Here is a 16,239-nt window from a genome sequence, read left to right as displayed (position 1 = left end):
AAGAATGAAACTGGACCATTTTCTTTCACCATACACAAAAGTAAACTCAAAACAGATTAAAGACTTAAATGTGAGACCTGAAACCAAAAAAATCCTTGAAGAAAGCATAAGCAGTGATCTCTCTGACATCAGTTGCAGGAACATTTTTCTAGATATGTCTCCTCAGGCAAGGAAATAAAAGCAAAAATAAACAATCAGGGCTACATCAAAATAAAAAGATTGTGTACAGCAAGAGAAACAATCAACAAAACTAAAAGCCAGCTACAGAATACAAGAAGGTATTACAAATGACATATCCAGTAAAGGGTTACTATCCAAAATACATAAAGAACTGATACAACTCAACACCTCCCCCCAAAAAAATCCAGTTAAATAATCCAATTTAAAAATGGGTAGAAGACATGAACAGACAGAAGATATACAGATGGCCAGAAATGCGATATGATCTAGTAATTCCACTATTGAGTATTTACTCAAAGAATAAGAAAACACTAATTTGAAAAGATGCATGCACCTTTATGTTTATTAGAACATATTTACAATAGCCAAATTTGGAAACAAGCAGCTCAAATGTCCATCAATAGATGACTGGATAAGGAAGATGTATAAATAAACAATAGACTATTATTCAGCCATTAAAAAAAAATGAAATCTTGCCATTTGCAACATGGATGGAGCTAGAGAATATAATGCTAAATGTATTAAGTCAGTCAGAGAAAGGCAAATACCAAATGATCTCATCACTCATATGTGGAATTAAGAAACAAAACAAACAAGCAAAGGAAAAGAAAGACAAACCAAGAAATATACTTTTTTTTTTTTTAACGATTTTTATTTATTTATTTGACAGAGAAAGCGAGCAAGCAAGCACAAGCAGGGGGAGCAGCAGGCAGGGGAGAAGTAGGCTCCCCACGGAGTAATAAGCCCGATAGGGGGCTCGATCCCAGAATCCCAGGATCATGACCCGATCCGAAGGCAGATGCTTAATCAACTGAGCCACCCAGGTGCCCCGAAACAAACTCTTAACTATAGAGAACAAACTGATGGTTACCAGGATGGGGGGAGGGGGGTGAAGGAAACAGATGAAGGGCACTTACTGTGCTGAAAAATTGATAGATAGATAGATAGAGAAATAGATAAATGAATAAGTAAATAAATAAACTTTTTAAAAAGAAAATTCAACAGAGGTACACATTAGAGTTTCACATGTTTGTCAGATATAAGATCAAATTACCAAGTCAGTATCATTACCTCTACTTCAGCAATAGCTAGTTTGAAAATGTAACAAAAAATAAGACATTATTCACAAAGGGGGGGTAAAAGCAGTGAATTATCTCAGAATTAAGCTAAAAAAGACTGTACAGCACATTTAAGGAGAAAAGAGTAAAAGAAGATCTGACTAAACAGAAACATACTATGTGGGGGGGAAAGTATTCCTTAAATTTAAAAACATACCAAAAAAGGAACTTAATATAAAAAAATATCATATGGGGCACCTTGGTGGCTCAGTTGTTAAACATCTGCCTTCGGCTCAGGTCATGATCCCAGGGTCCTGGGATTGAGCCCTGCATTGGGCTCCCTGCTCAGTGGGGAGTCTGCATCTCCCTCTCTCTCTCTTCTGCCCCCCCCCGCTTCTGTTCCCTCTCTGTCAAATAAATAAAATCTTAAAGAAAAAGAAAAAAAAGAAGACTTATCAGTATAGGGACACTTCTGTGGCTCAGCTCATTGAGCATCCAACTCTTGGTTTTGGCTCAGGTCATCATCTCAGGGTCATGGGATTGAGCCCCATATAGGGCTCCGTGCTTGGTATGGCAGATGCTTGTGATTCTCTCCCTCCCTGTCTGCCCCTCTTCCCACTCACACTCTCACACTCTCTCTCGCTAATAAATAAATAAAATCTTTTCAAAAAAAAAAAAAAAGGAAAAAAAGAAATGTATCAGTATATACAGGATAATATCAAAATTTTTAACAAAGGTACAGTGCACTTGCCATCTGAAAAGTTTCAGACATCCTGGTGTCTACCAGCTCAATAGCAGTCCTAGGTCAGAACATAGCTACCATTCATGAAGTCCTAGCTCTAAATCATGATCCATGGTAAACACTTCATATGCTTTGTCTCAACTTAATCTTCACAGCAATCCAAGTCAGGGCTTTATATTTTGTATTTATATAAAAATAATGGCTATATATATATATATATATACTTATGACACTATGTGCCAGACATTGTTTTAAACATTTTAAATATTCAATTTAGTATATTCATTAACATATTAATATACATTCTAAAAAGTAGGTAGTCTTATTAACCCTAGTTTACAGATGAGTAAAAAATTACATGACTAATCATTTACACACCCAGAATTGGAACTATCTGGCTTTACGGTCTGGGATCTCAACTATGTCATGCAGTCCTCACATTACAGACAAGAAGTGGGAGCTGATGAGATTAAAGAACTGGTCCATGGTCACGCAGCCTTGCAAGTCACAGAACTAAGCAGAAACTCACAGCTGTCTGGCTTAAGAACTCCATCGCCAGCTCTGACCTATTAGTTCCAAAGATACAATGCAGTTTTTAAAGTCAGTTCATTTGTTTTTCTGGATCTGGTATATTTGAGATGAATTTGTAGAATCGAGAAGATAAACCCCATTCATGATTAACATGAAACTATATAATATGAAACACATTATATAGACAATGTATATCAATATAATACCTGACTTAATAAAAAATTCGTGTTCTCCTAACTTTTATATATTCATAGTCTTTCTGGCCCAAGATGACTTTGGGCCACCTTCTTCAGTTTCTTCCCTCCTTCTGCAGAGGACTAAGTGAATGCTCATTACGTGAAAAGGTAAGTGGCCACCAAGTGGGCCACCAGAGAGACTGAGACCTTAATGAAGATCTATATGTATCACTATTTACAGCTCATGAGCAAACAGTTTGGCTAAAGGCACCCAGAAATTAAAGAAGGAATTAATGGTAATTCCATTAAGTTTTTTTAAAGATTTTATTTATTTATTTGACAGAAAGAGAGTCGTGCACAAATAGCCAGAGCAGCAGGCAGAGAGAAAGGAAGAAGCAAGTTCTCCGCTGAGCAGGGGATCTGAAGCAGGACTCAATCCCAGGACCTTGGGACCATAACCTGAGCTGATGACAACAGCTTAACTGACTAAGCCACTCAGGCACCCCTCCACTAAGAATTTTTTAAGAGTCCTGAAAGTGACCTTTGTCTTTATCCCTTTTGTGGTTTCCCACTCCCCTATTCAAAAAGGGGAGCCTAGGCAAAGGTCCACCTCACAATTACGACGTTCCAAAATCCTCTCAGAATGCGGCTCTGATATCCTGAAGTCTCTTCAGCTCTCCCTCCACCAGAAATAGCCCAGGAATCTGCACCCAGGCAGTAACGAAGCTCTGATTTCTGTACCACCTGACACATCCCTCAAGTGCTTCAGAGTAAAGTCACGCTGTTTAAGGCCTCCAGGACATAAATAATTTGGGATTTCCTCTGGCAGCCCAAGTAACCCGGCAAGTACTCATCAGGGAAAATCAAGACAATAACCCCCTATCCCTGCCACAACCAAGAAGATGAGATCTCCATAAAGACATCAAGTTCCTCCCTGCAAATTAATTTGTCCAGAAATCAAACTAGGCAACTCCTGGTGTCTCATGTTGGCTATGGCAACACCCATACACCAAATATAGAAGACAAAGTCAAGAACTTTGATTAGCTATATGCTATACTACATTTTGAAATATTTAGAGTGTCTCACAGTATAACATACTGGCATCTTTATGGGGAATTCATGAAGGCGATGTTGAGGATCCCCAACACGTAAATACTACATGTAATACAGGAGTTATCTCTATGTATATATCTATACCTACATATCTGTAAATGAAGATATTTATCTATATTTACCTATACATATGGACATGTGTGGTATGTTAACATATTCATATAGCTTATTAACATATTTCATAGAAAAAAAGAATCTTAGAGTTAAGAAAAATTTTAGGAGTCCTCTAGTCTTTGTCAGTCTTCAGAGATGAAAAAATGGGCTCAGAGAAGAAAGGTAGTATAATGATGATCAAATTACTAGGACAGGGGCACCTGGGTGGCTCAGTCATTAAGCGTCTGCCTTTGGCTCAGTCATGATCCCAGGGTCCTGGGACTGAGTCCCGCATCAGATGCCCTGCTCAGCGGGGAGCCTGCTTCTCCCTCTCCCACTCCCCCTTCTTCTGTTCCCTCTCTCACTCTGTCTCTATCAAATAAATAAAATCTTTAAAAAAAAAAATTTACTAGGACAACGTTTCTCAAAGTGTGAAATTCTTCATCAGAATTATAGGGGCAGATGCCTCAACAGCACATCCCAATGACTAGATGAGAATCTCTGAGGGTAGGACCTCCAAAACTGCATTTTAGCCAACTCCCAGCTGATCCTCATGTATATTACATATCTTTGCATTGAAACCTACTGGGCTGACTCATAGGAAAGGTAGAAACAGAGTCCAGGTTGAAATCCAGTTTAACACTTTACTAAGACCATCTCTCTGTTTTCAGAAGGGCTGCCTACAAACTAAACTCACAAGTTAAATATACAGCACTGTGGTCTGAAGCCCCCTGAGTTTATACCCCAACTCTGTCCCTTACTAGCTACATCACTGAGGATAAGCTGCTCAACTCTCCGTGTCCTGATGGCCTCATCTGTAATCTCTTCAAGTTGCCAGGAGGATTAAACTAGTTTATACATGTAAAAGTTTTAAAATACTGACATACAGTAAGCACTCAAGAATATCTTCATACTGCTTGCAAATTATCATCAAGTATTTTGTTGCACTGGGGAACCTCAGAAGCACTCCAATTGTAATATGGCCCTTAGTCATAAACACAAATCTGACCTGGTACATAAGGATAAGCAATAAGAGAACTTCAAGATGACCTGACCACATGGAGTTCTAGTTGCTAGGGATTATTAAAGCACTTTGATGGGCAGAAGGGCATATTCAAATCCCATTGCCTATGGTTAAAATAATATAGTTAACTGCATTTTAACGTATCATGCCGTCTCAACATCATTTCCAAGTGAAAGTTAAAATGCATAGACTTTTGAAATTTACATCATAAGGAATATGATGAGAACGTGCAGATCTGTGCTAATATTATGAAGATAAAGATAGTAGTAAAAGCTAAAGGACTAGCAACATTAGTAGCTACTATTTATATAACAATGTGCACGCACTTAATCTTTAGTCCCCAAAATCATATGAGACAGGTATTACGTTTCTAACTTTTTAAGTCAAGGACCTAAGAAATTTCTCTTAGGACACAGAGAGAATAAGCTGTGGAAGAGGGATTCGAAACCAGGTATATTTGTCTCCAAAATCCATGTTCTTAGTTATTACACTATTATCACGTCCTACATTAACAACATTGAACACTTACCACCAAGGGCTTACAGATGCCAAGGCGTACGATGCCTGGCGGCACAGCTTTCAACACATCCACAGCTTCAGCAAGTGTGGTGTTTTCCAAACAGTATTCATTAACTGAGACCAGGCGGTCCCCAGGTAATAGCTCTCCCCCTCTTTCTGCAACACCATCTGCCACCAGGGAACGGATCACAATCACTGATCTTGTGGGATCTAAAGGGTCCTGAGGATCAAGCCAAGAAGAAAGATAAGTCAGTTTCTGAAAACGCATAGACTCATTAATCTGATTTCACTATTTACAGTAAGTACCCAGCATTCTGGGGATATTCTTCCAAAGAGGTCAAGAATCTATTACAGTATCACTCTATACATCCACACAAATATCATTTTATATTAAGGTAGAAACATCATCTTAATAATTTCAGCTATGTGTCTGAGGGATCAATACCTACAGATTTCTTTTTTGAACTTTCGGTGACTGTTATTTTATTGGGCCACAAGAAGCCTGATGACAGTTGAACAAGACTCTCTGACATCCTCACGCACAGTCATATTATAGGCCAAAGACAAGTCTGCTCTTGGGTAGTAAGTAGGCTCTAAGAGAAGGAACTAAGGTAAATGAAACTTCAAGTTTTATGTATTCCACCAGTATAAAACCCTCATGCTAAATCAATGAAGTTCAAAAAAGATATGAAATCCATGGAATATTCCACTGTATGAAAAAAGGAGCTTAAAAAAACACAGCTACAATTTATAACATATAAATTGTTACATGGTATAGGGACCCCTTGGTGAGAACTATTCTGATACAAGAAAATAAGCATCACTTCATGAACAAAACCAATGTGAAAATAATTCTGATCCACTGGAAAGGCCCCATTTTTCTTTTTATTTAGCAGCCTGAAAGATAATGTTGACATTCAATAAATGCATTTGATTAATAAGAATTTATAGTCCATTATTTTTTATTTTGTTGGACACTGATATATAGTACTATATAGGCTTTATTTTAAGTGCTTTACTCTAACACTTGTCTATGTTTCTACAGATGAGGGAACTGAGGCTCAGAAAGCTAAGGAAACTTGCCAAGATTACCCATCTGGTAAGTGGCAGAGCTAGGATGCTGGTTCCCAAGACCTTCCTCTTAACTACCATGCTCTGCTACTTGTTCCACATTAAAATAATGGTACAACTACTAACCCTCAAACTTAATGAGAGAAAAAAATAATCAGACCTCAGGTGAAATACTTGTTTTTATTTTGTTCCTACTGTTTCATTACATACATACTGCTCCATAAAGGCAAGGTGTAGTAACACGAGATTCTACTACTGTTGAACTCTTCCTGACAAATGAGAGACCAACGGCCATGTTTTATGTTAGAATCAGAAGACTTTGTAATTAACAAAGTGAGAATCTGCCAAGTTCCAGGCTGTCAGTTTGAAGAGGCTGATGGTTCTTTTGAAGTTTTCTGATTCACTTTTCATAGACCTCTGTGTTTTAGATATCAAGGTTCATTTTCAAGTACTATATGGAATTTTAACCAAATATATATAAATCAAAAAAAGCGACACAGCTAATTCCTTGAAAAATGCCTTCAAACATAACTTATCTTACTCTCCTTAACCTTGCTTCTCTGCTCCAAGGTCAAGAGATTCTTGGTATATCTCTAACATGCTCTGAGGTATAACACCTCATATTCAGGAAGAGGATGGAAAGTAAAAATAGTCAGGAGTACTCAGTAACAAAGTATACAGTGTTGAACTATAATTACACCAATATTTTCAAGTAGAGGGAGCTATTGCATAGGAAGAGAAAAGAAAAGAACAAAAAAAAAAAGTACAGTGGTATATCAGCAGGCAATCAGCGCAGATATAAAAGAGCTGTCTATTTTGTCACCGGCAACCATGAATCACAACACACTTTTCATTCTGAAATATGAAACCATTACATTTTAAGTTTGACACACCAATAAATAAGCTGTACAATTATGTCCTTCATTTAGGATGTCAGTTTGTGATGAAAGGCTTTTTTATTAGGGGGGAAGGGAAACTACATAATAGCATATTCCCCTCATGAAATGCACAGAAAGCAACTAGCATTACTTCATATTAATAATTACTAAACTTTCCCAGAGAAAATTGCAACAGTAAAATATACCAAAAGCAAATAAATGACTTCACCAGCTTGGTACAAGCAATCTCTGCAGTTTCATGGAACACCAAATCAAAAAGCACTATTTTTACCCCAACTAGATGAATAGGTTTTCAAAATGCAACCAGCTGAAATGATAATTAGAAACACTTCAAAGAAAGATTAACCGGGCAATAACAGAAATGGAACGATTAATAGATTTCCCTTATTACAAAAAAGTCACGGTAAGCATTCATTTATACAAAGTACAGTCTTCTTTTGGACCTTAAACTATACCAGGTGTGCTCGCTTACTAAAATTTATTCAGGCTTAGACCTCTAGTTATTCTCAACACTAAGTCTAATCTACCACCCTTTTTCCTAGAGGAGAGAACTCAAGGGTCGCTCCTTTGTCAAAAAAAAAAAAAAAAAAAGGACAAACCATCCACTTCCGAAGATGCTCCATTATGTATAATCACTATTTCATTTTCTGTGATGACTTTTCTGATGGTGTGATTTCTTAGGTAGCTGAATGAAGTTGCTTTAATGAGGAACAGTCATTTCCTTTCATCCTCATCATATGTAGTAGCTGCCCTATGGAAAAAGAACAGCTACTGCCTACTGGGATGACAGCTATTCTTTTTTTTTTTTTTTTAAGGCAAAACCCTACTTTATTTTTTTAGTTTTTTAAAATTAATATTATTTTTGCTTATTCGCCTTTTTATTTTTTATTATCATATAATGTATTATTTGTTTTAGGGGTACAGGTCTGTGATTCATCAGTCTTACACAATTCACAGCGCTCACCATAGCATATATCCTCCCCAATGTCCATCACCCAGCCACCCATCCAACTGCTATTCTTGAGGCTTTGCTGCATTTAAAAAATGCTGAAAACCCAGCCTGATTTAGGCTCTTCATCATCAGGAAGGTCTGTTTTCTGAAAATGTAGCCCACAATAGCATATACATGTTGTAGCAAACAAAACGTTATGACGATATTTCTTAAGACCTCTACCAAACTGCGAGACCCCATGCAGATTTTTTTTAAAGTCCCCATCAGTTTTTATCACCTTTTATCACAATTTTAATACCTCTAATTCTTACTGTTTTGGTAAATAACACTGCAAGGAACATTGTTTTCCAGATTCAACATTGTTTTAGACTAAGCAGTCAACAGAGGGCACTAAAGACTAATCACAGAACAAGAAACAACATCTTTCACTATGCTAGCCATTCTCTTCTGAAAGATTTTTTCTTGCTTATTCAAAAGGATTATATTATTATTCACATTATAACAGCATTCCCTATGTTTGCCTGAACTCAACCGTTTATGAAAGTTGCTCCCTACAGCTCTTAAAAATATTACTGAACAATCAATTAAGAACTGCTAACCTCCCTCAGACACCAGACCAGAAGACAGGAGATCTGACTTGAATTCTTCTCACTACTCAGCTATGAAATCCTGAAAACCCAATTAACTGCTCTGTCTCACAAGTGAATACAATCACTGTACCTGCTTGAAGAAAAGTGCACATAAGAATTTTTGAGGTTTGCTGAAGTGACATTCATGTTTGATATTATAAACATAGGATGTTTGCATGTAGGGAAAATCCAAGTTGACAGAGTCCTCTCCTCCCATAAGCGAGTGGTATATGGTAAAGCATTCAGTTAATTCCTCTCCCCTCACCCCTCCACCGAGCTGCTAGCTGAAGCATGTCAGTTTGATCTATCTTTTCCATCTGACCCTTTCTCTCCACTTCCGCTGCCACTACCTTGGTTTAGCTTCTCATTATTTCTTGCCTAGGCAACTGCTAATCTCCCCATCTCTGCTCTTGCCCTCTTCAGTCTATTTTCCACAGAGATAAAGGAATAATCTTCAAAAATAAAAATGTGGGGCTCCTGGGTGGCTCAGTCAGTTAAGCGTCTACTCTTGATTTTGGCTCGGGTCATGATCTCAGGGTTGTGAGATCGAACCCTGCATGAGGCTCTGCACTGGGTGTGGAGCCTTCTTAAGATTCTCTCTCTCTTCCTCTCCCAGTTCCCACTCCCACACCCCTCTACTCACACACTGCTCTCTCTCTAAAAAAATAAAAATAAAAATTGGGCACCTGGGTGGCTCAGTCAGTTAAATGGATGACTCCTGATTTCAGCTCAGGTCATGATCTCTGGGTCCCAGGATCCTGACACTCCATGCTCAGCACAAAGTCTACTTGAGATTCTCTGTCCTTCTCCCTCTGCCCCACCCCCTCTCACACTCTCCCTTTCTCACTCTCTCAAATAAATTAATCTTTAAAAAAATAACAAAATTAGGGCGCCTGGGTGGCTCAGTGGGTTAAGCCACTGCCTTCGGCTCAGGTCATGATCTCAGGGTCCTGGGATCGAGTCCTGCATCGGGCTCTCTGCTCAGCAGGGAGCATGCTTCCTCCTCTCTCTCTCTGCCTGCCTCTCTGCCTACCTGTAATCTCTCTCTGTCAAATAAATAAATAAAATCTTTTAAAAAAAATAATAAAATTAAAAAATTAAAAAATTAATATAAATTAAAAAAATAAAAATAAAAATGCGATTACAATTTTTTTCTCTGTTTTTAACACTTCAGCAACACCCAACTGCCTTCAGGATCAAGTCCTAACTGCTTGGTAGAGCAATTCCCTCAGATCTGAGTCTAAACTCCTCTTGCTCTCCCCTTATGTACCACTGCCCACCCCTGTTTGCCCCACACATTGCCCCAACAATACAGAACTACTGAAATCCAAGGACATGAAATGCTTTGATGTGCTTCCTGACATCCTACAAACCATTCTACCTACCAGGAATACTTTTCCCTGCCCCAATGCCACTTCTCTCCATCTCTGCCACCAGAGTCAGATCCAATGTGTTCCCATTGGATGGAAAAGCCTTCCCTAGAAGCCTTCCCTGACTCCCCAAGCTGACTCAGTAACTTTCTACTCTGTGATACCCCTAAATCCAAAAGAGGACTTCCACAGAGCCTTTGTCATAATATAGTTTTCCTTACTGTCCCGTACCTCCAGAATAAGTTAGGTCCTCCTCCTACATGTATCCACCACACCTTGCATTTTCTCTATTATAACACTTTTGACATGTTACAGAAATTATTTCAACTGTCTTTCCTACTAAAAATAAGCTTCACGAGAGCAAAGATATGTTTGCTTATTTGTTGCTTTACTTCTAGGACCTAACTGTAGTGACTGCCATATGGAAGGTACTCAATAGTAGTTGAAATATTGAATGACTGAAACTATTTGGTTTCTCTCTCTTCACTGAACTGTTAAGTACATCAAAGGCAAAGGACACACTCCATCATAGATGAATAAGAACAACATGACTTACTGAGTTCTTGCCATGCCAGGAATGTTCTAGAAATCTTACTTATTAGAATTCATTTAACTTTCAAACCACCATGAAGGTACCGTTATTATCCCTACTTTTAAGATGAGGAAAATTAACCAAGGCACACAGCTGATAAATGGCAGAGCCAGAATTTAAACCAGTTGGTTAAGTTCCAGAGTTTATGTTCTTAGCCTTTAAGTGATGCAGTTTCTCTATCTTCAGGTATTTGCCAAATGAATTAATATCGAAAGCAGGCAAACTGACAGAAGATATATTTATTGCCTTGCCAAAGTGTGCAAACTGAGTCCCTTACTTATCCCTTACTTATCACACTGGTTTATATTTCAGTACCTAGCTGATGAAGTTAGCACAGAATGTGTAGCATGCTGTATGTACAAATCAAACATGCCTTTGTTTGCCAAATTTTAATCTATGTATGTGTTCTTGAGAATCCATTCATTTGGTGAGCTAGTCTAACCTGTAACACCTTTACATGAACAGTTAAAAACTCGTGACAGTAATTATGCCTAAACAGATGGGCATAATTTCCAAAGTCTCTATAGTGTCTATAAAATGTAGTACATGAATATCTGTGTACATTCCCACAGGTCAAAGAGCTCAGAGTTCACATAAACTAAGGCAAGATGCAGGGACATCACTGGGGGCAGAATGGTGGTTCAGCTGAAATGTGAGCTCTGTGAAAGATATAGCAACCTAAAGGCGTGGGGAGCTCTGGCCATGAAGCTGCTCCATAGGTAAAACCACAAATCCATGGAAGCAAATATAGCAAGCTCAGTGGAAATGCATGGAGAAGAAATGTTACATAAAGAGGAGACAGAAGAAATGAACAAGAATAGTGGTCACATTTAATAAAATTGGCAGGGCATCTGTAAGAGCTATTTTTAAAAGAGGAACGTGAGATATATACCAAGGACGGTTCTGACATTCAACGTTTATATGCTATGCAGTATTATTCCAATGCAGAAAAACAGAAGTCAAGATATAAACAATGACTTAACTCCATGCACTCAAAATAAAGAACAATGTCTGGGTTTTGTTTTAAATTCTGTACTATAAAACCCTAACTTTTAAAAGCATTAAGGAAATAGGAGTCTTTATAGCAGAATGGGAAAAAGATAGACCATATTTTATTTCAGATAAAAACTTGTGTCTAATAGATCGATTGAACAGGATAGAGAGTCCGGAAATAAACCCATGCTTACATGGCCAATTGACAAAAGAAGCACAAATATACAATAGGGAAAAGAAAGTCTTTTCAATAAATGGTGTTGGGGAAACTGGACAGCTACATGCTGTGTGAATCTGGGCCGTTTCCTTACACCACACACAAAATTAATTCAAAAGGGATTAAAGGCCTAAGTGTGAGAACTAAAACCATAAAACTCCTAAAACACAGGCAGTAATCTCTTAGACATCAGCCTAACCAACATATTTATGGATATGTCTCCTCAGGCAAGGGAAACAAATGCAAAAATCAACTACTGGGACTATACCAGAATGAAAACTTTAGCACAGCAAAGAAAACCATCGACAAAACAAAAAGGCAACCTAGCGAATGGGAGGTGTTTGCAAATGATATATCTGATAAAGGGTTAATAGCCAGAATATATAAAGAACTTCTGCAACTCAACACCAAAAAACAATCTGATTAAAAACTGGATAAAGCTGCCTGAGTGGCTCAGTTGGTTAAATGCCCGACTAGATTTTAGTTCAGGTCATGATCTCAGGGTCATGAGATCAAGCCTCCCATGGGGCTCCATGCTGGGTGTGGAGCCTGCTTAAAATTTCCTCTCTTCCTCTCCTTCTGCCCTTTTCCACCCTAATTAAATTTTTAAAAAATGGATAGAGGACCTGAACAGGTATTCTCCCAAAGAACATATACAGGTGGCCAAGAGACACAGGAAAAGATGCTCAACATTGCTAATCATCAGGGCAATGCAAATCAAAACCACAATGATGTATCATACACTAGAAAGAATGGCCAGTATCAAAAAGACAAGAAATGACAAGTGTTGACAAGGATGTAGAGAAAAGGGAATCCTCAGACACTATTGGTGCGAATGTAAATTGGTGCAACTACTACAGAAAATAGTATGGAGGTTCCTCAAAAAATGAAAAATAAAAGTATCCTAAAGAAAACTGAAACAGGGACGCCTGGGTGGCTCAGTTGGTTGGACGACTGCCTTCGGCTCAGGGCGTGATCCTGGAGTCCGGGGATCGAGTCCCACATCGGGCTCCCAGCTCTATGGGGAGTCTGCTTCGCTCTCTGACCTTCTCCTCGCTCATGCTCTCTCTCACTGTCTCTCTCTCTCAAATAAATAAATAAAATCTTTAAAAAAAAAAAAGAAAACTGAAACAAACAAACAAACCCTATGACCCAGTAATCCTACTGCTGGGATTTACAACCGCCAAGACACAAAAGTAACGCATCTCCTGTCCATCAGGAGATAAATGGATAAAGAAATGTGACACACACACACACAGATGCACAAACACTGGAATATTACTCAGCCACAAAAAAAGAATGAAATCTTGCCATTTTGCAACAACATGAATGAACCTAGAGGGCATTACGCTAACTGAAATAAATGAGACACAGAAAGACAAATACCATGATTTCACTGACATATGTATAATACAAAAAACAAATTAAACAGTCTCTCAAGTACAGAGAATTGGTGGTTGTCAGAGGGGAAGTAAGAAAAATCAGTGAAACAGGTGAAGGGGATTAAGAGGTACAAACTTCCAGTTACAAAATAAATAAGTCAAGAAAATGAAAAGCAGGGCATAATAATAATAATAATAAAAATAACTGTATGGAGACAGATGGTAACTACACATCATGGTGAGCACTGAGAACATTTAGAATCGTCCAATCACTATGTTGCACATCTGAAACATAACATATGCCAACAACATCTCAATAATTTAAAAATTATGTATAAATTACTTTACCTTTGATAATTTTGACATTTACTGTCAATTGAGTATATTAAAACATAAAGTTGGTATAGTAAACTCATGAGAGGAAATACAGTTAAGTCACACAGTCTTAATTCTATGTTTAATTACTCAAATTAGTTCTGAAAGTTCTGTGCTGCTGTTTAGGTCATCACACCAAAATAACTGCTCTTTTCTATGACTGGATTCCTTCACCAAAATGATATGATTCCCAAAAATGGCTGGGAAAACAACTTCAAACAATTATGAAATAAAAAGTGCTCTACAAATGAAGAGATCTCCTAACCAATGAATTCAACGTTGTGGTGTACATTATCACAAAAGGAGGCTACTGGGCCTAACTCCACAAACACATAATCATAGGTGTGAGGAAGTATTTTAAAGATAATTTTAAAGTATCTACATTAATTTCTGGATAACATGAGGTAGATAGCTATGGAATATTTGACAAGAGAATTACTCCAACTCAACAATGGCTAAGTAAGAGAAAGCAAAAAGTGGCAAATCTTTGTTTCTTCAGGAGTATACTCTTACATGTGACCGTTATTATTTGAACTGAAAAGTATTATGTTAAAATCTAAATAAATTAACCAAGTGAAAATTTCAAGATAAGATCTCAAGGAAATTACTAAGATGGAGAATACTGAAAAAAAAATCTCCTTAAAGGGGAGACGACCAACTCTTTCATCCTTGAGGTAGGCAGAGGAAAGAATTGGTACAAAGGTGAAGTTCATGCGCACACACACACACACACACACACACACAAAAAAAAAAACTTAAAAGAAAAAACAGTGATCTGCAGAAGCTCTGATGTACAGTTGGCATGAATTAAAAATTCCATAGTGAACAACATCAATGAGGAAACAGAATCCAAAGGTTTTTTTTTTTTTTTTAAGGAGAAAATATACATAGGAGAGAAAGACAAGGAAGACTGCTATTCAAACCACTACTGGTAGGATGGGTGTGGATTAGATGTCAGGGGACAAGTTTTGAGCCCTAGCTTGGTGCCAGCCTGGCTGTGTATAATTTCACAAGTTCACTTCTCTAAGTCAGTTTCCTCACTTGTAAAAGGAGAACACTGGATACATGACAGTTAGAATCTGTTTCCCCAACTCCAAAATCCTGTAACTAAATTTGACAGAGTATGTTGAGTCAAATTTGTCATTAATTTCTACCAAAACATTCAGAAAACCACTATAAAAAGTAGGGAATGATGGAAGTTAATTCAAAACACAGCACTGGTAATGAAAAAAGATGCACACTATGGTCACAAATATGGTATAATTTTAGTTAGTGATGTCTTAAGAACTCATAAAAAGGCAATGACTACACAAGATCTAACTTCCTGGGTATTCTACCATCGAAACAGAACATAAAGTATTTATGAATTTTTTTTTAATACAATGAATCTTAAAACAACTTTTTTTTCCTTTGCCATTTTTAGATTGCATCAAAAGACATGTCAGGGACTATTAGTTGAATTAAAATCACTAGAATAGTTCTGGTTTAAGATAGTGGAATGTAATTAATTATACTAAAAGAGCTTCTGATTTGACCAACAAGCTAAGTATTTACTTTTAGGAAAGAGAAATAAATGTATTTATAGTGAATGCAAGGCAATAAATAAATGATTTCATGAATAATGAGCAAGCTACCTTATCAGAATCCAATCCCATTTTTAACTATTTTATAATACAGCCAAGTATTATACTAATCATACCAATTACTGCAACACCATCATGTTCAAAGTACCTACAAAATACATTCAGTGCACTCAAGATAGATTAAACTGATATGGTTCCTGGCTCCTTGTGTCTTATTACTTCCTAAATACTATTAGGCATTAAGAATAGATTCTTCCATGCATCATGCATAGAACTAAACAGTCCCTGAGCAGCACAGTAAGCACAGCACATAAGGCAATTAAAAGTGCAATGGAAGAGAAGTGGACAGAGAAACTTGCTAAAAAATCAAAATATATTGTAAAAGGGGAAAAAAAATATATCAGCCAGCACATAATTTTACTCTGCATAGCTTGGTACTTTAAAAGTCTATTTTAAGCATCACAGTAATTTAAATGGTTCAAACAGGAGTCCTGTGGAAATCACTTCTTAAAGACTATTTTTTTGTTTTATTCCTTTCTAGTCTCTCACTAGATATTTTCCTTGGATATTAGATCTGTTGCTTGAATGTTTTATCTCTTGAAAATTTTTTTGTCATGCTGTAATTGTTTCCCATTCACTCTTAGCCCAAGATGTTTTCTGGTTTTAATGGAAATAATACAAACATACCACACAATTCTTTACCTAGAGGTCCCATCATCTGGCTGAGATGTCTACTAAG

At 37.3% G+C, this 16,239-nt stretch overlaps 1 protein-coding gene across 2 annotated transcripts in view; it reads right to left on the bottom strand.

The window, feature by feature from the left end:
• Positions 1 to 16,239, bottom strand: part of PATJ (PATJ crumbs cell polarity complex component) — a 367,374-nt gene that overhangs the window by 263,838 nt on the left and 87,297 nt on the right. For both annotated transcript variants that reach the window (XM_044238351.1, XM_044238352.1), the window contains exon 18: positions 5,448 to 5,657. In XM_044238351.1, the coding sequence (XP_044094286.1) occupies positions 5,448 to 5,657 (210 nt within the window). The remainder of the gene's footprint in view (positions 1 to 5,447; positions 5,658 to 16,239) is intronic.

The sequence above is a fragment of the Neovison vison genome, chromosome 2 (assembly GCF_020171115.1).
Source record: "Neovison vison isolate M4711 chromosome 2, ASM_NN_V1, whole genome shotgun sequence".
Taxonomy (NCBI): Eukaryota; Metazoa; Chordata; class Mammalia; order Carnivora; family Mustelidae; genus Neogale; species Neogale vison.
This window is presented reverse-complemented; position numbering and strand designations above follow the sequence as displayed.